The 15,087-nt window shown below is 39.7% G+C and overlaps 1 protein-coding gene across 3 annotated transcripts in view; it reads left to right on the forward strand.

Annotated features, from left to right (window-relative positions):
- The window catches only part of tbc1d5 (TBC1 domain family, member 5), a 51,443-nt gene that overhangs the window by 12,021 nt on the left and 24,335 nt on the right, over window positions 1-15,087 (forward strand). For all 3 annotated transcript variants that reach the window (XM_041808190.1, XM_041808191.1, XM_041808192.1), the window contains exons 2-12: window positions 810-860; window positions 1,263-1,381; window positions 4,501-4,558; window positions 4,722-4,830; window positions 5,033-5,122; window positions 6,815-6,889; window positions 7,794-7,861; window positions 7,980-8,082; window positions 10,529-10,617; window positions 10,781-10,831; window positions 10,955-11,024. In XM_041808190.1, coding sequence (XP_041664124.1) covers window positions 1,282-1,381; window positions 4,501-4,558; window positions 4,722-4,830; window positions 5,033-5,122; window positions 6,815-6,889; window positions 7,794-7,861; window positions 7,980-8,082; window positions 10,529-10,617; window positions 10,781-10,831; window positions 10,955-11,024 — 813 coding nt within the window. In that variant the 5' untranslated portion in view covers window positions 810-860; window positions 1,263-1,281. The remainder of the gene's footprint in view (window positions 1-809; window positions 861-1,262; window positions 1,382-4,500; window positions 4,559-4,721; window positions 4,831-5,032; window positions 5,123-6,814; window positions 6,890-7,793; window positions 7,862-7,979; window positions 8,083-10,528; window positions 10,618-10,780; window positions 10,832-10,954; window positions 11,025-15,087) is intronic.

Consider the following 15,087-nt stretch of genomic DNA (forward strand, 5'->3'; position numbering starts at 1 on the left):
TTAGCCCATTTCTCCCAATTTTTGTCCATTTTTGCCACCCTTATCCTGCTTTTTGCTGTTTTATATTGCAATTTTCTGCCACTGTTTCCCCATTTAAGCTGCCTTTTGCCATTAAATGTCACCTTTTTCCCACTTTTGCCACTGTTTTGCTGGTTTTTGCCCATTTTAGTAATTTTTCACTATTTTTATTTTTTTTGCCACTTTTTGACCATATTTGCCAATTGTAACTCATTTTGTGGTCACTTATCATCCATTTTGCCTCTAATTACCCATTTTTGCCACTTTTTTGCTGCTTTTTGACCATTTTTTTCAATTTTCACCACTAAGGTTGTGGCTCTTTCAAAGGTTTTTTTCAACAATTTGGCTCTTTGAGTGAGCAGGGTTGAGTAACATTGATCTAATGCAACAAAGTTTAACACAAAAGTTGGAGAAACATGAGCCTAATATTCACTGATAGTCTAAATATGTTCAGTATGCCCAGGATATGGTATATTCCAGTTTGTGCTGCATAAGTATGGTCAATCAGATTGTAAATCTTTATGATATTTCTGTCATTACATATGCTATAAAGTTTATTTTTAACTCCCTCCTTGATATTGAGGCTATATTGAATTTCAGTCCAGAGGATATGTTATGTGATTCCAGCTTTTCTTTTCTGCTGTCAGTGTTTGTTCCATTTTTACCAACACTATATGTTCCTTTTATAACAGTTTCTCATTTTTCTCTCCTTCACATCGTTGTTCTTTATTTCCCCGTGTGCTGTGTGTGTTTACTTTCATTATTGTTTCTTCTTCTTCTTTCTCCTGCAGAGTCGTCTTTTCTTCTGAGTCGTGGCTGAGGAGAATCACAAGACTGTGACAGTAAGTCCTGACATTAAACAGTTCATGGATGTTGAATGTCAGCAGAGACAGACTTTGAGATAGATTTAACATGCAGCCCTTTGTAAAAAAAAAAAAGGTCAGGGTTAGCGAGAGAAGAAAACATGTGCTCAAGAAGACTGGGAGATGCGTGTCAGCACAACTCTGATCAAAGGTCAGCGTCCCTATCAGGTAGTTAGTATTTAGGGAAGCTCGTTTGGAGATTTTTAAAGTGTTTCTCAGTTCAAAAGTCACGTGTAACATGACAGGAGCTGCTAAAGTTTGATTTGTAGCTGTGTTCCTCTTCAGCTCTCCTTCCTTTTCCATTAGAACAACAAAAGATGAAATTCAGACCTCTTTCTTCTCTGTTTTCTTCTCCTCCTGTCTCTGTTTCATTTGCTGCAGGTTCGGTTGGGTCGCGGTCATGCAGCACCCCAATTTTGAGACCCGCCACCCTCTCCAGACAGACGAGCAGCAGGAGACGGGCTTAGATCCCCTCAACAATTTCAACAAGAACCGCAACAGTACGTCAGCTCTCATGTAGAAATTTCAGAGTTTAGTCCATCAAATCCTATGTGGCTGAATTCCCCTCCTCCCCCTCTATTTCTCATTTCAGCACTACTGCACACTCATTTATTATAGATACATGACTAAGATGTATTACCATGCACCACACCTGCCAAACAAACAGTACCATGCAGAACTTTAAGGCACATTTGGACCAAAAATTGATGGTAAAATGAGGCGTGTAATGGCAATTAAGCTCAGGGGAGGCAGAGGACTGACACAGTCCAGTTTGTGCTCTGGATGTCCTTACATATCACCAGGGGCATGGGAAAATAACCTGATGAAAAAAATAACACAGCAGTAGGACCATGTAAGGAGTGGATGTGGTGAGTAAGCATTGTCTTTGTCTGCTCTAAAGTTGCCAAAATTAGATTTTCAGATATTGGCTTAAACCATGATTAAGCAGTTATTAAATAGATTGTAGAAAGGTCTTTTGATAAGAGAAGCATGCATAGGCCTTTCTTAGGGTTTTATCAGTGAAACAATTAAAATCTATGTTGATTTTTGGTGGCAGCGTGTCTCTTCTCTCTTGGGTCCTTGGGGGGGGGGGCGTCTCCAAGGAAAATGGTTGGGTAACACTGGTCTAGATTACTTTCCAGGCAGGTTGCAGGGTTTGTCACGAGCCCCTGGTTGTGCTGTGGACGTCCCAGGAGCTCAAAAGCCGTCAGCATTCTCTGGTCATTAATCTTTTATGCCAGATAAATTTGTTTCACACATCCTGGTAAACCTACCATAGACAGTGTTTGGGAAAGGGCAGAGCTTTTAAAAAAAAACCTGGAGGGTGATTGGATGAACGTTCTGTCTGTCATATCTTTATGGGCCAATCAGGGCAACAAAACACGTGATGTTGTAGCCCCAAACTTTAGTGCGCCACAACTGACAAGTAAACTCCATAGAGAACTGCAAAACACAAACCATGGTGACTGTAGACATGTTAGTACATGACTTTAGTCATTTTTTTGAAAAGAAGACAGCTCAATGCTGTTCTTTATTCTTTTAACAAAGAAATGTCGTCAAGTTCTGATAATACTTATGATTTAGCAGCATCAGCGCTAGTCTTCCGCCATAACTGCACCTCTTGTTGCTGTTTGCATACATCACGACTCCGCTGCACCCAAAAGTACTGCCCCTCTACGCTGATTGGTCCTGTCACTTTCTAACCGGGCACGAACTGTTTAGACAGGAGCTTTGCAAGATGGATTCACCAGTAAGAAACACGGAATGCTAGAAACAGGCCTGGACAAAAGCGATACTGTCGAGCTTGACCTTGGCTGCCAAGTGGCTGACCCCCCAACATGGTTATGTGCTTCGTTTAGCATTTTACCAGTGGAGAAGAGAGGACCTCTGCATATGATTCCACTCTAAGTAGAAAATCTGTCACTAATGAACACCAAGCCTGCATTCACACTGCTAACCTTTATGACTCTAATTCTAATCAACTTTGGGGATATTTTTATTTCTTTTCTTACGGCGTTTTAGGATGTGGCCTGTGTCAGACTCCTATATATAGTTCAATATTTTCATATAAAAGCAGCCAAAATCTAATCAGAAAAGATCAGGTTTCAGTGTGACTTGTACTTTTCAAACTGCCCTAAAAATCAGATCTGATTAAACAGAATCAGACTGAGGTCACTGCAACATGAATGCAGCTTCTGTTAGGATTATTTGACTTGATTTGTAATGTTAACAGCCTTCTTTGTCATACTATGTTTCTGTATTATTCAGTATATAATGATAGCTAAATACATATTTGTCTAGCAAACTGTGAGCTGGCTGAGGATATTTTTTAACTGATGATCAGAGTGGTCTGTGGCCTGAAAGTGCTTTCACACATAAACTAAACTTCCCTCACACATGGAAGAGCTGCGTTTATGAACACAAGCATCACTTGGCCTTTTTCCTGCCAGCTTTCTTGTAAAAACTTTTGCACAGGGGCGCAGGTGGCCTAGTTGTTTAAGGCACACCCCGTGTACGGGGACGGCCAGGGTTCGAATCCAGCCTGAGGCCCTTCACCGCATGTCTCTCCCCTGCTCTCATCCCTGTTTCCGTCTCTATCCACTGTCCTCCTCTATCAAATAAATGCCCAAAAATAAATCTTAAAAAAAAAAACAAAAAAAAAAAAACTTCTGCGTAGTGTTGGTGAACTGATCTGTCAGATCAGAGTGGGAAGACGTCACCCCACGTTTTAGCCTGTGTGTGTTAGAGATTGAATCAGGCAATGAAATCTTACTCTGCATGCGCCATAAAACAGAGGTTATTACGAGACTGGGTTTGTTAAGTTTATGGCCTTGAAAGCAATGATGGCTTAAAAGAAAACTACATTCGTTTGATTGACAAAATGTTAGCTAAATGGGGATGCTTTCACCTGATGATTCAAACAGTTGACTTTACGGAGCTGTGCCTTTGCTCCCTCACAGATTGATGTTTCAGTATTAAGCCTTTATTTGAAGTTAAAGGAGCGATGAATGCCAGACAGGATCTTGACCAGCAGTCGAGTCATAGAGTGGGAAAGAAGGTCACATTACCTTAAAGTTCTTTATCTCAGCAGATAATAAAAAATAAATCTGGATCTAGCTCTGAAGCGTGAGTCACAGACGTGTCTGGCGACACCCCCGGGCTGAGGGTGTTTTTCTGTTTTTATGTCTACGTGAGAGTAAATATCGGAGTGCTGGCATGTTGTGGAACTGATGAATATTCATGCTGAGCGTCCCTGTGGAATGATCCACTCCTGTAACTAATGTTGATAGACAGCTCTCCGCCTTGAGTGCATGTTCACCTGCAGGCCAAATTAGACTTATTACCTCTAATAAAGACAAAGAGGAGTATAACAGTACACCCTCCTCTTCGTCACTACTCCTGCTGCTGGCCTTTTTCTCACTTGACTGCACCGCAAGAAAATAACCCTTTAAAAAAAGCAATGGGTCAGCTGGAAGCAGTGAAAGTCTAGTTTCCTTTACAGTTGTTGTCAAATGTTCTGTTTTTTCTTTAAATCGTTCACAAGCTTTAAAAATGATCGATTCCCATTTTCTGTCTGCTTATGTCGCCCTCTGGTGGCTGTTTGTGTGTCTCTAAACAGGAGGATCTCTTGACAGCAGCACTTACTCACAGCCTCAGTCCACCTTCCTCTCATACAGGTGAGTTTCCAGCACTTTCTCACGTGTGTGTGAGTGTGTACCATAAACTCTTGGCCCAGCGCTCTGCTCCAGCCTACTGGTGCACCGCTGGGTGACACATTAGATGGAGCACCGTTCCCAATTTGTGGTGAGGAGCTCATAAATCTCTTCGTCCTCTGTGCAGGAAAGAATGGGACGACTTGTTCCTCAACAGTAATTACCTGGCCCGGATCCGGCAGGCAGGCATCAATGGTCGACTGAGGAGCAGCCGCTTTCGGAGCGTATGCTGGAAGGTATCTGCCAAATGGATCAAGCACTTCTATCGAATTTGATTAACGTGGCTTTGGCAGTTTACCCTGCTGTCGAAAAGATTCAGTTCTGGCAGCATGCAGAGCTTCTTGGTGGAGTTTGAAAGTGTGAATTTTCTGCATGTTTCTGACTGCTAAGAGTCTTCTGAGGGGGTGTTAGTCTGACCTGTGCCCTGTCTGTGTGCAGCTCTATCTGGAGGCTCTTCCTGAAGATAAGGGGCAGTGGATCAACAAGACCAAGGAGCTCCGAGCTCAATATGAGAAGATCAAAGAGACGGTGAGAGCGCCACCCTGTGGCGGTGTGATGACAAAATACTCATTCAGGACATCATGGCAGCAGCTTTTGTGTTTCTTGAGGACGTTTTTGGAGACTTAGGGTTGATGATTATCCCATGTATTATCTATATAGAAATGTGGGTCAGAATTATTTATTGCATTTGGTCACTGACTTTCTATTTAATTATTTTGAGTACCTTCCCAAACTTAAAAGTAAAAAAAATAAGAAATAAACAATGGGCTGAGTCCATGACAGACAAAGTTCAAAAATGCTATTTATTTTCAGAATGAGTCTCATATAAAATACAGTACTATGCCAAAGGCCAAGCCCATCTTCAGATTTGTTATTCATCTTTTTTTTCCAAACAATTATTCAGACCTTATTTTTATAGCACTTTTCCTACAGTGAACATGTAATTTACATACAAACATTGAATAATATAAAAATAATCAATTACTCCAACCAAGGCTATTATGGTTAACTATAAATAACTAAAAAAATTAAAACTAAATTCAAAAATCATTTAAGTTAACTGAAACTAAATAAAAACTAAGCTTTAACAACAACAAAAAAAAGAAAACTAACTAAAACTGTATAGTGTGCTTACAAAGCTAACTAAAATAAAAACAGAGACAAAATATCCTTAGTTTTAGTCGTTGACACAGCCACACTGACTGGCAACCATACCCAAGTCTGGGAGTGTAAAATTGTCTGATTTGATTTGTTAAGACTTTACACAGTGGTTGTTTTTTTTTGTCTGAAGGTGTATTCAAACATCATCTTTAAATAAATTGATAAGGAAAGAGTAGCCTGTTTGAATTTGTTTTTAAAAGTATATGACGGTCTATGATGTTTTTATGCAACAGTGTTAATTTTGGCAGCTATTTTTAATTTTAGTCTTAGTCTTTAGACAAAATGTCTTTTAGTTTTAGTCACATTTTAGTAATTTCTATCTTTTTTAGTTTTAGTCTAGTTTTAGTCGACAAACACAAAACATTTTAGTCTCATTTTAGTCAATAAAAAGTCCTCACATTTTAGGCTTTACTTTTAGTCCAAGCATTTATTGTCTTGCATAAATCTGGTACCAAATCATGGTAGTGTGTTCTCTGCACCCTGCTAAACCTGGGTGCTTTCTACAGCTGAGAGGCAGAATTGGCACAGCTGCATTGTTTTTTTGACAGATTTACCCACAGAGGAGAAATATCACGGATTTTAGTCTAGTTTTAGTCATCTTGATGAAAACTAAACTTACTTTTTGTCAGTTTTAGTCATCACAGATCTATTTTTGTTAGTGTTAGTCTAGTTTTTGTCATGGACAAAAAGGCTGTCAACGAACATTTTTGGTCATAGTTTTAGTCGACGAAACTAATGCAGCCACTTATCTTACGTTACATTTTTATTTAATTGGCATTACTTTGTAGAAATCTGTTTTCACTTTCATAGTAAAGAGGTTTTTTTAATACTCTTTTTTTTTTTTTTTTCAAAAAAGCCATATTATTCATGATTAACCATGATTCATTTATAAAACCAGTTAAAGGGGAAACCTCCAAGGGAGGAATACATTTTGTAAGGACGTGTAAGGAAAATCAGCTCAGACTGTGTTTATGCACCACTAGAAGTGAAAATCTAAAAGAACCGATGGCTCATTTATCAGTCGACTGTTGCTTACCTCTGCGTTTTTTTTTGCCACAGCACATCACGAACCCTCGTAAAGCTGCGGGCCAGCAAGACCTGGTGATCAACAACCCACTGTCCCAGGATGAAGGGGTGAGTGTCCGTGTGTGTCATGTCTCTTCCTTTTTAAGGCTGTAGTTTCATATTTTTGTAAAACATTTAAGCAGAACACAACCAGACTATTTACTCAATATTTAAAGATTCTTTAACAGATTCATCAAGAGATCTGTAAGGAATTTAGCATGTCTGGCTAGCTTATAGATGTTGTCAGTCTTTTAGAATAATCAAGAAGTGTTTTTGTTCTTTTAGTTGAAAACTACTTTTGATTATACGTTCTAATAAGCTGATAACATGATACAACATTAGCAACTAGATGCTGCTATGGCTTTTGTTATAGCAGTCTACTTAAGGTGACATAATGTTTCCTAAAGTTTCCTTGAAAAGAGTTTCTAATGTGGCTCTAATTATACTGTTACAAAAACAAAAACCCTACCATTTAGTACACGTCCTGTTGATTAATGCACTCTCATTTCCAGTGTTTGAGTCTTTTTGTCTGAACCTTAGCAGGTTAAACCTGTGTTTAATCCCTCTGCAAACAACACAATTCAAAATGCACCATTAGAATTTTCCAGTAATGTGCTGATAGATGTACAAACTATTTAAGATTACACCTCTTATTTCAAGAAACTCCACAGGTTTATGGTGACATTTCCCGCTATCATGTCATTGTAGAAAAGAGGTCTATGTTATTCAGCAGCTTTTTTTGTGTTTTATGCTGATCTATCATAACAGTTTACCACCTTGACACACAGTTGTCTGTGGTCTAAAAGAGACATCTAAAGCTTGATCCATCCATCTTTAATTGATTGATGTTTTTTTTCTCTAGTCATTCACAGTGAATTGATTCTTTTTGTCACTATTATAGTACCTTTATGTCTCCTCTTGTCCCGCTGCTCTCTCTGTAACGTTTGTGTGATTTTTCCTTTACCTTGTCCAGAGCCTGTGGAACAAGTTCTTCCAAGATAAGGAGCTGAAGGGGATGATCAAACAGGATGTGCTGAGGACGTTAGTGCCATTGTCCTTCTGTGTAATGACTTTTTCTTCCAGACCTTACACCTGTTGTAAAGATGAAGTAACCCCCCCCCCCCCCCCCCCTTTTCTTTTTTCTCTTTTCATGCTGAAGGTTCCCTGAGATCCGATACTTCCAGGACGAGGATGTGAGGACCAAGCTGACGGACATCCTTTTCTGTTATGCCAGAGAAAATGAGCAGTTACTGTATAAACAGGTATAACTGAGCTGTATGGTACATTCCCAAGAAGTGGCCCAGTTTGTTTGAGTATTGTATGGCATGGTTTGGTACAGAATTCCCTGATCTTGCTTGTGTTTTCACAGCTAACATGCATTCAGAGTTTTTTTATTGATGGGGATTCAGGCTCTCTTTCTGAGATCTGGACCATTTGGCTCTACTTTGTAGCAAGAGCTGGTCTTTCAGCTCCTAAACGGCTTTCCATTTCGTATCATTTTGCTTTTTTACACCTAGACAACAAAAAAAAAGCTATCTCTTAAATGGGAGCTGGCTCATGTCATTCACATGAAAAAGCCAGCTCTTAGAACTGGCCTTGTTCTTGACCTGAGTTGCCATTTTCAATCTAACTAGTACCCCACAAGGTTTTGCTTAACAGTATATCACTGTTTCCTTAAAGTGCGCATTTATGGCAAAATGATGGAGAAAGAGGCATGATCTTTATTTTTTAAGTGGACTGCAGTAAGGATAGCTCCACTCTTATGGGTATATGCATATTTCTCACACTTAAATGTTTCAGATCATCAAACTGATTTTAATATTAGACAAAGAAAAACTAAGTCATTACAACATGCAATTTTTAAATGATAATTTCATTTATTGAGGAAAAAAACATCCAAACCTACCTGGCCCTATGTGAAAATCTAACTGCCCCTGGCGTGTTTAAGGTCATGCCACAGCATCTCATGCTCCAAGTCCAGAATTTGACAAGGCCAATCCAAAACCTCATTTAATTCATTTATTTTTTTAAGGCCATTCAGAGGTGGACTTGCTGGGTGATTCAAATCATTGTCGAAAGTGCGCTTGAGCTTGAGATCATGAACTGATGGCCGGACATTATCCTTCAGGATTTTCTTGAAGAGAGCAGAATTCATTGTTCCATCAATCACAGCAAGTGGTCCATGTCCTGAAGCAGCAAAGCAGCCTCAGACCATCACACTACCACCACCATGTTGGACTGCTGGTATGATGTTCTCTTTAAGGAATGAAATGTTAGTGTTACTCCAGATGTAATGGGACACACACCTTCCAGAAAGTTCAGCTTTAATCTTGTCACTCCACAGAATATTATCCAAAAAGTCTTGGGGATGATTAGGGGTTGTTTTGTCAAATGTGAGACGAGCCTTTGTGTTCTTTTTGGTCAGCAGTGGTTTTGGCTTTGGAACTCTAACATGGATGCCATGAACACTGACCTTAACTGAGTCATGTGAGGCCTGCAGGTCTTTAGATAATGCTCTGGGTTCTTTTGTGATCTCCTGGATGAGCCGTCGTTGTGCTCTTAGAGTCATTTTGGTAGGCCAGCCATCCTGGGAAGGTTCATCACTGATCCAAGTTTTCTCCATTTGTGGATAATTGCACCCACCTTGGTTCAGTGGAGTCCCAAAGTCTTTGAAATGGCTTTGTAATCCTTTCCAGACTGATAGATGTCAATGCCTTAGTTTCTATCTGTTCTTGAATTTCTTTAGAGGGCGCCATGATGTGTTGCGCTTTGAGATCTTTTAGTCTACTCGGCTTTGTCTGACAGGTTCTACTTAAGGGATTTCTGTATTCAACGGGTCTGGTAGTAATCAGACCTGGGTGTGGCTAGTGAAATGAAATCAGCTTTCCAAAAAATGTGGTTAATTACTGTTCATTCATGATTACTCAAGGGGGGCAATTACTTTTCTCATAGAGCAAAGTAGGTTTGGATGGCTTTTTTCCCCTCAATAAATGTGTTTTTTTTTTTTTTTTTTTTTACTTAAAACTGCATCTGGTTCTTTGTCTCATATTTAAACCTATTTGATGATCTGAAACATTTAAGTGTGACAAATACGGGAAAAAAAAAAAAAGGTACAGAGCAAATACTTTTTCACGGCACTGTAGGTACACTTGGATCCCCAAAAGAAGAATACCACAAAGCTGGAGGGTATGGATTGGTAATTTTGGTACCTTTCCCAGTTTTGACGTTAAAATGCAAGTTACTGCATACCTCAATGAACCAAAAAGAATCAGACCATTTAGTGAAAACACAGTTTGACCAATTCTGACCAATGCTTTAGAAAATACTCCTGACAGCTTTCCTCTGTCCTTGAGGTCCTCCAAAATGAGTCCTTTAATGCCTCAGATTTTGTTTTCTTGCTGTGCCATTGTGTCAAATAGGGGGGTCTCTCCATGAGTCCAGTGAGCTCAAACAAAAGAACAAGATGCCTTTGTAACCTAATCATTATCAGAGTCCGTAACAGGTGCCAGAGAATAAATAGACGGCCAGCGCAGCTTCATTTTTAACAAACTGGAAGTGACACACCGCTGGGCAGTGGCTAACAATATCTAAATTAAAGCTGTCATCACACATTAGGAACCTCGTGGATCACTATTAAAGAAAGACTGACCACAAATGAACCATAATTCCTCTCCTTTCTACCTCCGTCTTATCTGTCTCTGTCTGCAGGGGATGCATGAGCTGCTGGCTCCCATTGTGTTTGTGCTGCACTGTGACCACCAGGCCTTCCAGCACGCCAGCGAGACGGCCAGCCCCAGGTCAGTACGACAAGGCTGTGAAACCTGTTAGCGGCCCCTTAAGTCGCCGTAAACGCCTTGAAACCTGCCTGTGCTTTAGGGGCCTGTGCTCTTGTTAGAAGCCATAATATTTCCTTCATTTGTTGGTTTAATGGTAATTTTCTGTCTTTATATTTCTCCACAGTGAGGAGATGAAGTGTCTGCTGAACCCAGAGTTCCTCGAGCATGATGCCTAGTGAGTACACACCTAAGATTAAACAACTCATATTTTAAAATGTTATCACTTTTCATGAAAGCTGGAGTTTTCATGTTTTTATCCTCTTTTTTTCTATCTTTCCTTCACACATTCTGTGTATAGTGCCTTGTTCTCGCAGCTGATGGAGACAGCAGAGCCGTGGTTCTCCAGCTTTGAGAGGGAAGTGAGGAAGGTCAGTTTGATAAGAACAATGTTTCTGACATTTTAACAACAATAAATGGTTTGTGCATATAGCACATTGTCAGCTGATTATGCTATAATGCCTGCTCAGTATACATGACATTGTACTTGGTATGCTTACATAAGGCTATTAACATCTTTAAGTCATAATCCTAAAGATTTCAGTCCTGCTCAGTATGACTGCACTGCTGCTTACAAAGGTGACAGAAAGTGCAACGAAAGACTACAGCTAACGCCCTCGTAATATGCTGCAAAAACGCTTTATTATCCACTATTTCGCACAAAAAACACAAAATTTTGACTTTGAAAAACATCAGTGAATGATAACTGCAACCATGACCTGACGATAATATGAGGAGTTTGCAACCGCTGTATCTGCACAGCGCAAACCCATTTAAGCCTCTGAGCTGCACATAGATGTGGAGATACGCAAGCAAAGTTGCTGGCATCTTAAAAAGCAATTTTAAATCATCCATGGCTGCAGGATGGACTTTTTTTGCCAGGTTAAAACAAAAACAATCTTTGCTTAGGTCATGACCCGAGTCGTTGCCATGGTAGCTTCTTCTTTCTCCTCCTTGGTGGGGTTGTAAACCATCTACATGCATACTGCTTCCTGCTGTTTCAGTTAGAGTACATACGTAAGTGGGCCTGGACATGGATCGATGTTGCTAGTGTGAAAGCAAGCTGGGTAGGAGAGGGGGAGGAATCTCACTGTGGCACGGTTCAAAACAACTTGGCCTAATCTGAAAGCACCTTAAGTTGACCCAATGAGGGCTAGCCAACAGAGGGATACAGGTCGTAATGATAAGTCAGTGATAAAGCAAAGAGCACTGTGATGAATAGCACCAAATTGTTTCAAGTCAGAAGGAGCTGCATGTGTAAAGAGGGTGTCTCTATAGTCTAAAACTTGTAAAATTGTAGCCTGGACAATGATTTTTTTTTCTGCTTCTCACTGTGTAGCATGACTTAATCCTGTAAGGAAAACCCAGTTAAAGCCTTATTTTCCCAATTAAACTTGAAATGTATGATATAAAAGACAGTGTGTTGTTCACTGTCTAGCTGTCTCTCATTTGAGAGCCAGTTTTCTTTGTTCAATTTTTGTTGTTTTAAAGATAAAAAAGGCAGAAATAGTACCAAATGAAGAGTCCTTTGGTAACCTAAAGACTGCCTTTTATGACTGGGCTGAGCTGAATAATCCAGATTAACCCATCACGCTAACCAAGGCTGGACTATCATAAAAAAAAGCTAAACATTTTGTTTACTAACAGAATACTACAGGTCACGTCAGTTGGTGCGGCAATTTTAAATGCATGCCAGAACATGTTGTGTCTACACAGCTAGTCCAGTAAGGATGAAGGCATCCACCTCTGAGTTTTTAAACTATCAAACTGTTTCAGTATATATCCAAGTGCGTCTGCATGGAGCATTAAAGATTACTCTGTGGTATCCCAATGCCCAAACTGGATATAAGTAAGGGTTAATGCCCGACGAGGTGTCCAATTATCAGGGATTAATGGACGATGTGGAGGCCTGAACAGTCCTCTACTATGCATCAGACAGTTTCCTCCATAAAGCGTTTCCTTTGGCTTTACAAAGAAATAATGGCTTCTTTTATTTTGTTTTATATTATTTAAATCTTCTGACAATAGTTTATAGAAGTTAGAACAGGAGGGAAGCAAGTTTTTTTGTGGCAGTCACCTCTCAGTGTTAAGGTGAGCCTGAGAACAAGTCATACCCTGAAAATATGAGATAAGACCGACTTGCATTTCTGGTCATAAACCTGGAGTCTGTCATTATATTTTTATGTCAGTTAAGTAATGGTTGATGTCGGTCTGCAGGTTCCTTAGGCTGGCAACGCTGTACTCCGTGCTTAGAAAGTAGGACTGACTCAGGTTACTATGGTCACTCCTATCATCTAATGGCTGCTGCGCATTAATTTGGAACAGTGTAAAGATTTTTTAACCAGAACAACTTGAGAAGTTTGAAAGGTGTCCATATAGCAGAAGTTAATGGACACCAATGGAATTTCCAGAGCCAATCAGAATCAGGTATTCACCGGCAGCTCCATTACTTACTTTAGTATTTAGATCTGATTCACAGTTGATAAAATATGACCATTGTGTTGTTTTAATACACTTTTGATAAATGATTACTATTGCCAATAGTTCACAGCTTCACAGCACACTTTGTTTTTGATTCTCACAAGCTGTTGGGTTTCGATGAGTAGCAGTTTTATAAAACTCGGATGTTATATCAACTAGATGTCATCAATGTTGATATCCTGCCAACTGTGCATTCATCAATCTTCTCATGGTTGTATTTCTCTAGTTTGCAAGATTTTTTCCAGTTTGTCTCTGTTCATAAGCTTGGAGGTGTGTTTTATAAGTAATTTTACTGCCATGGAATAATGTCGGCCATTTACTGTTCCCAGCTGATACCACAGTACAGATTATATTACATAAGAAACAGTGAATGGCTCCTGAGGGAAATTTGATTTGGACTCCATCCTGAAGTTACACACAGAGTTAAATCAAACATGCTTCATGTTTTGATTCCCACACCCTCAGACAGTATTAACATATTGACTTATTGCACAACATCCTACATTACCTGTTCCTCAGATTCTTGATTCACATGAGTAAAGATGAATTCTGTTCAGGCTGACCTGAAGGACCCTGAATCCTCTGCTAGGGGTCAGGCTGGCCTGAAGGACCCTGAACAGGGGTCATAGCTGAACTTTATGTTAACGATTGCATAGGGCCAAACAACTATACAGATGAGGACAAAATTATTAGCCTACCCATGATTTTTTTTTTTTTACATCCTGAATTTTTTTAAACCCTGGCCATATGTACAGTGCTTAACAAATTTATTAGACCACCACCCAAAGTAAGGTTTATGCCACAGCTGCCCTAAATTAACAGCATTGGTAATTACCAAAATCGTATTTTATGTTTCTGCAATGGTTAATACACCAATATGTAGAAACTCTTTAACCCAAATGATATTTTTAATGCAAAAATTTAATTATTATTGTTATCCATGAATTTTCAAATTTACTGATTTCCAAAAATCCTGAAAAAATAGTAAAGCACATTTATATTTCTTGATTAATATGTCAAATTATAGCTATTTACTAGCTTTCCTGAACAGAAAAATGAGTTTTAGTGGTTGATTGTTATGCTTGATTAATTTCTGACTTCTCAGAGAAGCCCAGTGAGCCGGCTCAAATTTGGGTATAAAAAGGTGAATTCAGTTTGAAATTCCTCATTCCTGTTCAAAATGGTAAAGTGTGGAGAGCTCACCAAAGATGAAAGAGTCTGCATTAAAGCACTTCATGATGCTGGATGGTCTCTGAGACAAATAAGGAAAGGCATGAAGTGTTCTCACAGTGTGGTCAAATATGCTTTGGAGTCAATTGCCAAGACTGGTACTTACAAAATGCTCCAAGGAAGAGGCAGGAAAGGAAAGTTAACTGAAGCAGATGTTAGACACCTTAAGATTTTAAGTAAAAGAGAAAGAAGGAAGACCACTGCTGATCTTCAGGCAGAGATGAATGCTTCTAGATCAGAGTCTGAGAAAGTTTCCAGAATGACCATAAGCAGACGACTGACAGAACAAGGCTTAAAGGGAAGAGTAGCTGCTAAGAAGCCATTATTGAGGCCTACAAACACCCAGAAATGCCTCAGATTTGCCAGGGAGCACAAACACTGGGCTGTTGATGACTGGAAGAAGGTACTCTTGACGGACGAGTCCAAGTTTGAACTCTTGGGTCAGCATGGTCGTGTTTGTGTCTGCAGAAAAGCTGGAGAACGTTTTGATGCCAGATGCATTACACCCACAGTGAAACATGGTGGAGATTCCATTATGGTATGGGGTTCCATTTGTGGATACGGCGTGGGAAAATGAGTGAAAATGGACGGTATCATGAACAAGAATGTCTACCACAACATCTTAGTGCATTATGGAATCCCTTCTGGACTGAATCTGATTGGTCGTGGGTTCATATACCAACAAGACAATGACCCCAAGCATACTTCAAAGCTGTGCAGAGA

Source organism: Cheilinus undulatus, linkage group 16 (assembly GCF_018320785.1).
Source record: "Cheilinus undulatus linkage group 16, ASM1832078v1, whole genome shotgun sequence".
Lineage (NCBI taxonomy): Eukaryota > Metazoa > Chordata > Actinopteri > Labriformes > Labridae > Cheilinus > Cheilinus undulatus.